This window comes from Arachis stenosperma, chromosome 10, assembly GCF_014773155.1.
Source record: "Arachis stenosperma cultivar V10309 chromosome 10, arast.V10309.gnm1.PFL2, whole genome shotgun sequence".
Lineage (NCBI taxonomy): Eukaryota > Viridiplantae > Streptophyta > Magnoliopsida > Fabales > Fabaceae > Arachis > Arachis stenosperma.
Window position 1 is genome coordinate 121,160,433 of NC_080386.1, and position 12,446 is coordinate 121,172,878.

Genomic DNA, 12,446 nt, shown 5'->3' on the forward strand with positions numbered 1-12,446 from the left:
TTCATTTGATCCAATGTCGAAAAGAATCCAGAACTAGTATGATAATTAGAACTGAATCTCCAAAAATAATTGAATCTAAAGAACTAAATTAGTGAAAGCCGTAAAAACACCTGGAAAAAAGTTACTCTATCAGACACATTTGAACCGTAAATCTTAAATCAAATCCGAAAATTAGTGAATCGAATGATTAGAAAACTAGGATAGGGTTTTAGATTCGGACAGAGTAGGGAATTTCTTGCAAGAAGAAGCAGAGATCAGGAATTGATGGAGAACAATAGCTGGGAGCAGACTCTGCAAGATGGAAAACTCTATCGGCACCTCAATTCCCTAATCGTCGCTCATCTTCGCGACAGCAATCTTACTCAGGCAAAACCCTAAATCTTATTTCATCTTTTTGCATCACAAAAAAGAGAGGACAAAGTTGATATCTTTTTTACGCTCCTTTTTGTAATTTAATGATATTCTTACATGGTTATTAATATTACATTTGAAAAATAAGTTTTATTTATTTATTTATTTTATTAGGCTGCAAGTGCTGTAGCTTCAGCAACTATGACACCACTGAATGTGGAAGCTCCACCCAACAAGCTTCTTGAGCTGGTTGCTAAGGTTCTTTTTCTTATTTTGCTTAGTTGTTGTTACTGTATGATTCTCTTGTACTTTTTATGTTAAGCATGGCTGCATGAGGAAGCTTTTGATTCTAAGGAGATAACAGGGTCTTGCAGTGGAGAAAGATGATGTTTTCAAAGGGACTTTGTCGTCTCCTTTTTGCGACTTGGGTGCACCCGTGCTGCCGACTCATCCTGGAGCTACCATCATTGATTTCAGGCAATTCTTTTCTGCTGATACTTATTCTTTTCTCCCAATTTGAAGTTAGTGTGACTGTGTAACTCGTATAGTTTATAATCTATAGTAGTAGTTGATAATGTGTTGTTAATGTACCTTAAAATGCCAATTATGTCATTTCATAATGGCAAGTTAAATTTGGTTGTTTCTATCACGCTTCGGTATGATTAGCATTTGATACCATATACATTTAATCTAAAATGTATATGTATTAGAACGTCTGAGTTCTGAAGGGGGCTAGCAACTAGTACTTATCTATTCAGGTGGATAAGTATGTCAATGGGAATCAATTATATTAATTTCTTTTCATTATATGATGATAAAATTAAAAATTGAGCATGCAAGCATGTTAGCATATTATATTCAAGTTCAACTTGGGGGAGTGTGTTTTTTTTTAGCTTTCACTTTTCACAATGATCTAATGAAATCAGACCATAGATCTTGACTCATCGCTCGACTAATATAGGCTTCTTCTGAAGTATCATTTCAGTACTTTTAAGTTCCTTCGTTTTTCAAAGTGAAACTCAGATATAGGTGATATGCCCTTGTAACACTAACAAAGCCCTCGAGAGAAATTCACATAACTAAAGGCTGATATCTGTTACAACAGTGCTGTGCCAGATATAAAAGGCACGTCTAAAAGCTTTCCAAAGCACGAGACACGACACCTTTCAGAGCACAAGGTATGTAATATGCTGTAATGAAATATATGCATCTTGCCCTAACAATTAAAAGTACTATGCAAACCCTACTGTAAGCAATTTTTTTTCTAGTTATCTGTTTTCTAGACTGATTGGCTTAATTTCTAGAATATTGCCAGATGTGCTAGATTTAGTCCTGATGGGAAGTTTGTTGCGACTGGTAGTGCAGATACATCAATAAAGCTTTTTGAGGTGCTGATTTATTGTTATCTGTTTCGCTTTTCCTCATAAACGACTTTTGCACTCATGCTTCCATTTTTTGGCAGGTTTCAAAGATCAAGCAAATGTTACTTCCAGATGCAAAGGATGGCCCTGTGCGGCCTGTAATTCGAACATTTTATGACCACATACAAGTATATTTACATTTTCTCTAGTTCAGTTGGATTTTTTATGTGAAAAATATTTCCTTTATCTCAAAATTGATGTCTTACCTATGATTAAGATAAGTAATCAGCACTTTTGAACTAATTTTTTATGTTCACTTGGCTTCATGATGTAGGTGTAATTTCTAACGAGTCAAATTCCTAGTTTATTGGGAGTTTGAAAATATATTTTATAGTTCATTTGGAAATATGACAATATTGAACAATGTATGCTTTCTGTAGAGTCAGATACCTGATTAGCATGTCGAATACCTATTTTTGAAAAGTATATAAGTCTATGCTGATCACCAAAGATACTAATCACTGAAATCATATTGTTTCTGTTTTTGAGATCCATTCTTTTCAATTATACTTCTTTTGCGAGACTTTTGGATGATCAAAGTTCAAAATTATTTTAAACTTGATAAATTACCTAACAAAGCAACATGACATTCAACATATCAACTTTTATCTGTCTTTGTTGCAGTGACATATTTCTTACCAGAATTTACCTTCATCTAATATCAATGACTTTTGTTAGCTGATTCTTTTCATTCATTCCATTTGGCATTAAATTTTTAAACTGCAAATATTATAGAATGATCCTGCAAATTTGTTCATGTGTATTTTATTTTAGTTTTTTTAAAAAAAAATAAATAATGAACCGCAGCCAATAAATGATCTGGATTTTCATCCACAAGGTACCATCTTGGTTTCTGGAGCTAAAGATCAAACAATGAAGTAAGACCACATATAGTATTACTATGTAATTTTTTATTCTCATTTGCATTTTGTATATTAGGAGCTTACATAATATTCTGTAATTACACATGGCTCCCTGCTTATTTTTGAAATTTTGTACCAACTTCCCCTTGTTTATATGTATTCATTGCCCTTTAGCATCTGCCTACTTTGTCAGGAAATTTAAGTAAGAAGTAGTATATGTCTTCAGGTGAGATTAACAGCTAAATTGTAACATTTTAAACTACATTTTTTGTGAAATCCTGTATTAGAGGAGAAAATCTCTTATTCGCCAAATGAAAGCTTTGTTTGAAGGAGGGAGTGGTTAATGTGGTGCATTGAGAGGGTAACGTAGCAAAATAAAATTAAAACATAAAAGGTGTTAGTTATTATTTGCTGCAATGGGTGTCGTTGCGAGGATTAAAAAAAGTAGGGTGTCATGTGTAACTACTACAGGAGGGGAGATCCAAATAGTTCGCTTTTTCTTATCTTTGTTGTTTTGGAAATGCTTTTTCAATGTGACATCTGACATGCTAGTTTTTTTATCCTGTTTAGGTTTTTTGATATTTCTAAGACCAATGCAAAGAGAGCATACAGGGTTATACAGGTGGTGCCATCTTACATTTCTTATATTTAAGCTTTTGCAACTAATGAGCAAGTATAAGAATCAATTGTAAACCTTCAGTTTGTTAAATTTTGTTCTGCAGGATACACACAATGTTCGATCTGTATCGTTTCATCCTTCTGGAGACTTTCTTCTCGCAGGTATTTAAGTTTATCAAATATAAAATATATCCTGCTGAAGTTTTGTCTATTGTTTTTGCTAGTACCACCATTTTCTTAAGATAAAATTGATATAAGTATGAGCCAACCATAATTTACTCCCTAGCTCGTGACTTGTTGCTGTTTTATAAAATTATTCATTTTACCTTGTTTTCTTTTCATAGTCTTCTCAGGTCAACTCATTACCTAGGTAGTAGTTTGAATGATGACGTGTTAAGCTATGCTTTTTCAGTTTACATAATGTTCACCTTCAAGCGTCAAATGTTTTCTATATGTAGCCAACCCTTAATTGTGTGAACTGCTTTTGGTCGTTCTCAATGCACTTGGACAATATCTCAAAATTCACATTTGCATATCCACTTCTATGTTGGAGCTTGGTAATAACCATGTGCAATTTGAATGATTTTCTCTTTATAAACATTGTGAGAGTTTGACCAAAAAGCATGTATTCGTGGTAGATTATCTTCCAATTAGTGTCCTTGTTTTCTTTGTTGATTTTTTCACAAAAAAACTCACATGACAATATCAATTTCTAACAGGAACTGATCATGCAATTCCACATTTGTATGATATAAATACCTTCCAGTGTTATCTATCAGCAAACATTCCCGAGGTTGGCCCAAATGGAGCCATAAACCAGGCATGTCATTTCTCTTGTTAAAAAACTATGCGGACCTGTATTTTTCTTCTATTCCTCTATAATGATGTTAATGAATTCTTTCTGTATTATAGGTCAGATATTCTTGTACAGGTGCCATGTATGTTACGGCATCTAAAGATGGTGTTATTCGGTTGTGGGATGGCATCACTGCTAATTGTGTGCGCTCGATAACTGGAGCACATGGAACAGCTGAGGCTACAAGTGCAATTTTTACAAAGGATGAAAGGTATAATTATATTTTGGGTCAATTAGTTAAGCAAACACAAACCTTGATGCACTAAATTACCATTTGAAGGATAGTGCACTTTCAGTGGCATGATGAGTTCTTTAAGGACAGCATGACTGATTGTGTTCAGTCATATATTTTAAACCTTCTAGCCTTTGACGTGTTGCAAAGTTACAGTGACGAGAGGGTTTGCATTTTCAATGTACAAGGATGTTGATTTTGAAGTAGGCACTTCCCTTGTAGTTCCAACACTTGACATTCTTATCAACTAATATGTAACATCAGAATTAACAATCTTAAATTAACATCCTGTTTACTGCAAAACACATTAAGAGCTTGTGTTTTATACTGTAAATCAGTCAAAGCAATTTTTTGCTTTAGTATTTGCCGGAAGTATTGCATTCTGTGCTAGTTTGTTGAATTTATGACCGGCCTCATTGATGTTGCTGCAGATAGCCATTTGTCAACTTGTTACACTTTCCCAAAGTTTCCTGATAGGATTGGATCTTTGTAGTGACATAACTTTTAACTTTGTAGGTTTGTGCTCTCCTGTGGTAAGGATTCTACCATAAAGCTTTGGGAAGTTGGTTCTGGAAGATTAGTCAAACAATATCTGGGAGCCATGCATACACAGCTAAGATGCCAGGTATATACATAACTTTTTTTTTCCCTTTCTAGCAAATTTTTGGAATTAATATTGGTCAGTTCCGGACTAACAAGCCGATTCTTCAGTATTTGTGATGCATATACTTGGAGTTTTCTTTTGCATTAGAGTGAAATTAAGTCTATTCTATCATCCCTTGTGTCACCTTAGTAACTCATTCCCATGGTTTATTTTTGAAAATGTTTTGTTTGCTTTATTCACAAGAAATTGTTGTTTCTCACTATTATTAAGGCAAATAATATCTTCTATGGGACCTGACATGTATGCTTACCATAAGTTTATCTTATAATCTTGCATCCGGAGGTAATTTGTCGCGTTAAAATAGAATCTCTGTCCAAAACTGTCGATTACTTGCACCTAAGTTCACGAGGCAATACCATTTGTTTTTGCAGGCAATTTTCAACGAGACAGAAGAGTTTATTCTTTCCATAGATGAACTAAACAATGAGGTTCGTTTAACTCCATATAGTGTTTGATGTTAGCTTTATTAACTGGATTTTATTGAGGATCTGGCGTGCATTGCAGATCGTTATCTGGGATGCAATGACAACAGAAAAAGTAGCAAAGTGGCCTTCTAATCATGTCGGCGCACCCCGCTGGATCGATCACTCGCCAACAGAGTCGGCTTTTATTTCCTGTGGAACTGATAGGTCAGTTAGGTTCTGGAAGGAAACTATATAATGAAGTGTAAGGAAGATGAATGTATTCACATGCATTAGTTAAAGGGATCGCTGAATGAAAATTTACACAGAAAATTGTTATCATAAATTTTCCTCACTCTGTTAATATCCTCCATGAGCAGTTAATGCATGTGATCCTCACTTGAGATTTGAGGATTGTGAGAGCAACTCCAATGCTGGTTCTTATTTCAATTTTATTTTGGGTCTCATAAAATGTCACAAAATGCTACATCAGTATTTGAGGGATTGTGTCATAAATAGTAATTTGAAACTAAACTCGAGATTTGTCATTCTAATATTTGATATCAATGTAATTTGAATTTTATTATTCTATCAAAATTACATAGTTGCAAAATTTATTGGTTTTTCATCAAAATGATACTATCTTTTTAAAGTGAGATTTTTTAATTTCATCTATCAATGTCATTGTAAATTTCGATTTTAAATCAGTTTACTTCTTATAAGTATTAAAAGTAATACTTTAAAAACATTTGATTGGAGTTGCTTTTAGTGTCTGCTTTTTTTTTTTAGACTTGTCAATCTCTCATAGATAGTTAGATATGTGAGATTGATTGAGTATTTGAGTTATGCAATATGGGCAAGTCTCTAGTATGGATTCCAAGAAACATTGATACGTATGGATTATATTTGTTTGTCTCCAGAATGTAACGCGTGGGTTCTTAGAAAATTTCACAGATTAGTGCCTGGAAGTAGGACATTGACAGAAGTAGTGTTGAGCAGTGTTTATAAGATAGGGATGAGATTGAGAAAACAACTAGTGTAGGTGCCAACATAGAGGGAAAGTTAAAGGAAGATCTCATTAGTTTGCTAAAAAAAAAAGAATAAACCTCTTTGCTTGGAAAACTTTCGACATGTCAGGCATACATCTCGATCTCATGAGTCACAAGCTAATAGTCTATCTTGGATCACAACCTGTGCACCAAAGACAATTGAAGCTCAGTCTTAAAAGAGCACAAATTGTGGAGGAACAAGTTCAGGCACTTTTGGAAGCAAAATTCCTCAATGAAGTCAAATATTCGTTGTAGTTTTAGTGAAGGAGCAGAATGACAAGTGGAGGGATGTGTAGATTACACTGACCTTAATAAAGTTTGTCCCAAAGATCCATACCCATTACTCGATATTGGTGCTTTGGTGAATTCAACTTCGAGTTATAAGTTTTTTTTCTTTATAGATACCTACTCGAGATATAATCAAATCTCGATGTATGAACTGACCAAGAGAAGACATTGTTCATTACCCCGAAGACTAATCATTGTTATGTGGTAATACCTTTTGAGTTAAAGAACACGAGCTACATACCTATAGCTAAGAAACAAAGCGTTCCGATCTCATCTGGGAAAGCTGATAGAAGCCTATGTCGACGACATATTAGTCAAGACAAAGTTTGAAGCTACATTGCTGATTGATCTACCCGAAGTCTTCAATGATAAGACATCATGGGATGAGACTTAATCCCACCAAATGTGCCTTCGTAGTAAAAGTAGGAAAATTTTTCAGATTCATACTTATCCAAAGAGGAATTAAAATCAACACCAATAAGTGCTAGACGGTCATAAACATAAAAAGTCCGACCTGTTTGAAAGAAGTTTAACAGTTGAATGGAAGATTAACAGCGCTATTAAGATTTCTGGTCAGATCAGGGTTGAAATTGTTGCCTCTTTTCACAATCCTCAGAAAGACACAATTACACTTGAACACAAGAGTGCGAGTAAGCTTTTCAAATCTTCAAGAAGTTTCTCTCACAGCCTTCTAACTGAAATGGGTGAAGAGTTTGTGTTTGTATCCAACAGTGATCGACAAAGCAGTAGCATCAGTACTTGTCCGAAACAATAATACAGGTTAAAAAAATATGTCTATTTTTTCAAGCAAAATATTACAAGAGTCCAAACTGAACTATCAGATAATTAAAAAAGTATGCATTTGCACTTATCTTAGTTTTTAGAAGACTACGATCTTATTTTTATATCTACACTATAAAAATCAGAACTAATTAACTGATGAACCTATTTCCTCGTAGCAATATCATTGGCTTATAAACAGGGAATTTGTCTCTTTAATCGTAAGGTTTTTTTTTTCTTAAAAAAGTTAATTCAAATATGTTAAATTTTTTTAAAATAAATTCTCTAAAAAGCTTTTTTTTTGGACAATTCTAAAAAGCTATTCAAACGCATTCTATATTTGAAATCTTTTTGGGTCGAGTATATGTTAATGTTTTAGCCAGTTGAGCTAAGTCTCAGCTGTACTTTTAAATGCTCGTTGATCAAAGTTTTGGCTGGGTTGAGCAATCATGTATGCCTACGCATTTGGATCAGATGATTTGGGTTGGTGCAAATTGGATTTGATATAAGACCCAAAAGAAAAAGAAAAAAAACGAAAAATGGACTTTGATTTGTTCTGTGCTAAAAACTAAAGACTGGTTGATTTGGGTGTTTTCATTTTTATTTTCAATGAAAATGAAAATAAAGTATAAAAATATAATTGATTGAACATTTTAAAGATATTTTTAACGAAAACATTTTCAAAAAGAAATACAAAACTAAAAAGATGTTTTTTCGTTTCCAGTTTTTTCAATTAAAAACGATGAAAATATTTCCAATCAAAACACAGGATGTTTTTAGTTGAGGATCTCCTGCGTGTTCGATCTTTCACCACTTCTTATCCACCAGGAGTGAAAACCACAAAATCAGCGCCTCCAACTCCGTAGTTTTTTTTATTTTCTTCCATCCATTTTTTCTTTCTCTTTCGTTCATTAAAAGGTAAAAGATAAAAGATCCTTTTCAATTTTTTTTTTGCTGTTTTATTAAAAAAAATTTTGATATATTTTTTAAAATTAAATTTTAATATGGTGTCAAATTTGACTATTTTTTTATTAGTATTTTTTATCTTCTCTTTCATCCCATGCTTACTCACGTTGCCCATTGTCTTCTAGTAGTTGTTTACTTGTCACTAATTTTCTAGGTCTATACAACTTTTACTTACATAAAAATTTTTATTATTTTTGTAAATTAAATTAGAATATTAAATAGTATGCAGTTTGAGTTCTATTTTTTTTTATTACATTTAGTCCTTTTTTTTAATTTCAAATTCCTCTCTGTCTTCAATGTCTTTTATTTTTTTTTAGTAATTTTCTAAATTTTTTTTTTAAAGTAAAGAGCTTAACACAACAAGGTGGAGCATATAAAATAACAAAGAACAACCCGATAACTCTAGTCATGACAACCCCTAGTTATCTTCGGCATTGCCATCAACAACCATAGGGTTCACAACCATTCCGTTCATCGGAGAGCAAAAAGGATCTATTAATAATATCCACTACACGTGAGCTTTGATTCCTGAAAATTCTATCATTCCGTTCTAGCCAAACCGTCCAGATAACAGCAAAGAAACCAATCACCCACCTCCTCCTTTCACCTCTTCTTGCTGTAGCATTCGTCCAGCTTTCAAAGTGTTGTTTGAGTGTACCAGGCATGATCCATTTCCTTCCAAGAGCGAATAGCCAAGCACACCACAACTGCCAGAAAATCTCACAACCAGCAAACAAATGAAAAGTAGACTCCACAGACTTACCACATAAGACACATGTACGATCATTTGGGTTAATTACACCTAGTCTACACAGTCTGTCCTTAGTATTCACCCTCCCCACCAACACAAACTAAGAGAATAACTCGATCCTTGGTGGAACGAACCCCTTCCAAATTGCACTTGTAAAGCTATAACTTGTTATTTTCTCCGGGAGAACCGCTTCCTGTAACACCTGCACAAATGAGTTAGTCGAATAAATACCAGATCTATCAAATTTTCAGACCACTCTGTCCTCCCTCTCAGATGTTAGCTGAACAAACTGTAAAACTTGATGGAGTTGGTTTACTAGTGCCAACTCCCACTGAAAAAGCTCTTTCCTCCATTGAAAATTTCATATCCACTCTACTCCCATCCCAAAACCCGCAATCCCCAATAACAGAACCTTTGAGGTTTGAGACCGAGAAAAGCCTTGGAAACAACTCTTTAAGAACACCGTGAGGTAACCAGATATCCTCCCAGAACCGTACTGTTCTGCCATTCCCTACATCCATATACAAACCCCTGATCATTTTTCTCTCACATGTGGCTCACTGATTTGTAACTGGCAAATATCCTTCCAAGAACCCCCTTGTAGGTATAGTCTGACCACACAGCATCTCATTCGGATTCAAGTTATTACAGGAGCAGACGACTTTCTTCCACAGGGGATAATCCTCTTTCGAGAACCTCCACCACCACTTAAAGAGCAAAGCTGTATTCCGAATTACTGCGTCTCCAATTCCCAGACCACCTGCCTTTTTTGGAGCCATCACCACTTCCCATTTTACTAGTGGTATCCCATTTCTCCCATTCTCTTTACTCCACAAAAAGCGCCTTTGGAGTGAGATCAACTTCTCCGCTACCGTCTTCGGCATCTTGTATAGGCTAAGATAGTAGATAGGCAAACTATTCAGAACAGACTTAATAAGAACCAGCTTACCCGCTTTGTTTAGGGTCTTTGCTTTCCACAGACTTAACTTGTCTTCCACCTTATCAATTACCGGTTTCCAAGTCTTCACAAGCCTCATGTTTGCTCCAAGAGAAATGCCAAGATATCGGACTGGTAGAGACTCCGCCTTGCAACCCAGCAACTGACACATCTTACGCGCCCAATGCCGATCACTGTTAACCGGAATGAAGCTAGCCTTCTCAAAATTGATACTCAACCCTGACATCAGCTCAAAGCAACGTAACAATCGCTTGTAGTTCCTGATAGTCTCTTCCTCAGTAGGACAGAATAGAATGGTATCATCTGCAAACTGTAAGTGCGACAGCTCAATGTTATCCCTTCCAACCAAAAGTGGATAGATGCGGCCATTCCTCACTGCCTCCCTAATCATCCTATGTAGCACATCAAGAACTAGCACAAACAGAAACGGAGATAAAGGGTCTCCTTGTCGTAGTCCCCTTTCCATCTTGAAAGGCTTAGTGGGGGACCCATTTATCATAACCGACATAGACGCAGAGCAGAGACACTCCTTAATCCACCCCTTCCATATATGCCCGAAGCCCATCTTCTGCAAAACAATATCCACAAAACTCTATTTGACCTAGTCGTATGCCTTTTGAAAATCAAGTTTAATAATCGCGGCACTCCTCTTCCTAGCCTTCAGCCACTGCACAGTCTCACAAGTTATCAATGCCCCATCATGAATTTTTCTGCCCTTCACAAACGCACTCTGTGTCTCTCCTACTAACCTGACATGACCTTCCTCATTCTCCAAACCAATACCTTAGATATGACCTTATACACACAACCCACCATACTAATCGGCCTGAGGTCTTTTATTTCTTTAGCCCCAACAAACTTTGGCGCCAGCGCCACCCAAGTGATATTCGAATCTCTAGGTAACCTAGAAGACTGGAAAAAATCCAAGACTGCTCCAGTAAACTCCTGCCCAACTTCTTCCCAACACTTCTTGATGAAATTCATATTATATCTGTCTCTTTCTGGTGCTTGTGTTGACTCGCAATCCCATACTGTCTCCTTTATCTCTTCAACAGATGGCATCAACTCCAGTTCTGTTGCCTCTTCTACATCTATCTGCATTACTAACCCATTCCGAAAGCCTACGTTAGGTGACACCTCCTGTTGGTACAAGTCCTTGTAGAAATCTCTTATAGCCACCTTAATCCTGGCTTGATTGCTCAATACTCTTCCATGAATCATTAAAGCATCAATCCGGTTGTTCCTCCTTCAAGCTGAGGCTAAATTATGAAAGTACCGAGTATTTTTGTCCATCTCCTTGCATGCTTGGATCTTGACATCTGCTTCTAATGTACCTCTTTCCTTATATACCACCTCTTACAAGAGCTGACCAGTGCCTTCCTTCTTGCTTCCAAGGTTCCATCATGCACTCCATTACTGACCATATCGTCTACTTTCTTGATCTCCTCCTCAAACTTTTTAATCTTCATGTCCATAGACCCAAAATTCTCTCTATGCCATCTGCCCAAAGGAATCGTCATGGCCTTTAACTTGTCCAAGAACCGCACCTCACCTAGGCTTCTCCACTCCTCCTTCACCATCCTCAAGAATCCTTCATGAGTGAACCATGAATCAAGACTTCGAAAAGGTCTCGGCCCCCTTCCGACCCTTGCAGCTTCTATCACCACTGAGCAATGATCCGATAACCCTCTTGGACCACCTGGTAGCCTTGTATCAGAAAACTCTTCTAGCCATTCCAAAGTAACCAACATCTATCAATGCGGCTACAAGATTGGCCCATAAACCAGGTAAACAGGCGGTCAGATAAGTCTAAGTCCACTAGTTTCATATCCTGAATCCAAGATTTAAAGTCCGCTGCCGACCCCGTCAAAGTAGTAGCCCCTTTTCGCTCTTCCACTTTAACGACCTCATTAAAGTCTCCCATAAAGCAAAAAGGTACTTGACATAACCCAGATAAAAAGCTCAGCTCTTCCCACACAACCAGCTTTTCATTCCTAGTATGCGCACCATACACTAAACAAATAGCACAACGAAAACTACGCTTGATCAGCTCCCCCTCCACGCACAATCATCTATCTCCTTTATAACAGTTGTCTATCTTAAAAACCGTTTCATCCCACATCAACAACAGACCGCCTGAAGCACCTTCCACCCCGACATACTCCCATCCTACCGCATCATTTCCCCACAGTTGCACAACATCAAATTTAGTTACTACATCTCTTTTAGTTTCTACCAGGCCTAGCAT

General features: G+C 36.2%; 2 protein-coding genes across 2 annotated transcripts; one reads left to right on the forward strand and one right to left on the reverse strand.

Moving 5' to 3' along the window:
* Nucleotides 1-5,963, forward strand: LOC130955856 (cleavage stimulation factor subunit 50). Its single transcript, XM_057882840.1, has 14 exons — nucleotides 1-366; nucleotides 526-609; nucleotides 716-828; nucleotides 1,457-1,529; nucleotides 1,656-1,739; nucleotides 1,814-1,900; nucleotides 2,580-2,650; nucleotides 3,206-3,257; nucleotides 3,358-3,415; nucleotides 3,973-4,073; nucleotides 4,166-4,320; nucleotides 4,858-4,966; nucleotides 5,377-5,433; nucleotides 5,510-5,963. The coding sequence occupies exons 1-14, from the start codon at nucleotides 265-267 to the stop codon at nucleotides 5,663-5,665; spliced, it is 1,302 nt and encodes a 433-aa protein (XP_057738823.1). The 5' UTR covers nucleotides 1-264; the 3' UTR covers nucleotides 5,666-5,963.
* Nucleotides 5,964-9,797: 3,834 nt separating this feature from the next.
* LOC130957594 (uncharacterized) lies at nucleotides 9,798-11,949 on the reverse strand. The gene is made up of 3 exons (XM_057884440.1): nucleotides 11,549-11,949; nucleotides 10,982-11,444; nucleotides 9,798-10,766 (listed from the first exon to the last, which is right to left on the reverse strand). The coding sequence occupies exons 1-3, from the start codon at nucleotides 11,947-11,949 to the stop codon at nucleotides 9,798-9,800; spliced, it is 1,833 nt and encodes a 610-aa protein (XP_057740423.1).
* Nucleotides 11,950-12,446: the final 497 nt, after the last annotated feature.

What these genes read in the sequence shown, in the direction of transcription:
- LOC130955856 (XM_057882840.1), top strand. Translation starts at nt 265, where the DNA reads ATGGAGAACAATAGCTGGGAGCAGACTCTGCAAGATGGAAAACTCTAT. An exon ending in CAAATGGAGCCATAAACCAG is followed by an intron (nt 4,074 to 4,165) that starts GCATGTCATTTC and finishes TCTGTATTATAG; the next exon opens with GTCAGATATTCTTGTACAGG. An exon ending in ATTTTTACAAAGGATGAAAG is followed by an intron (nt 4,321 to 4,857) that starts GTATAATTATAT and finishes TTAACTTTGTAG; the next exon opens with GTTTGTGCTCTCCTGTGGTA.
- LOC130957594 (XM_057884440.1), bottom strand. Translation starts at nt 11,949, where the DNA reads ATGTTGGTTACTTTGGAATGGCTAGAAGAGTTTTCTGATACAAGGCTA. An exon ending in GTCAGCTCTTGTAAGAGGTG is followed by an intron (nt 11,445 to 11,548) that starts GTATATAAGGAA and finishes CTCAGCTTGAAG; the next exon opens with GAGGAACAACCGGATTGATG. An exon ending in TGTATAAGGTCATATCTAAG is followed by an intron (nt 10,767 to 10,981) that starts GTATTGGTTTGG and finishes ATTGTTTTGCAG; the next exon opens with AAGATGGGCTTCGGGCATAT.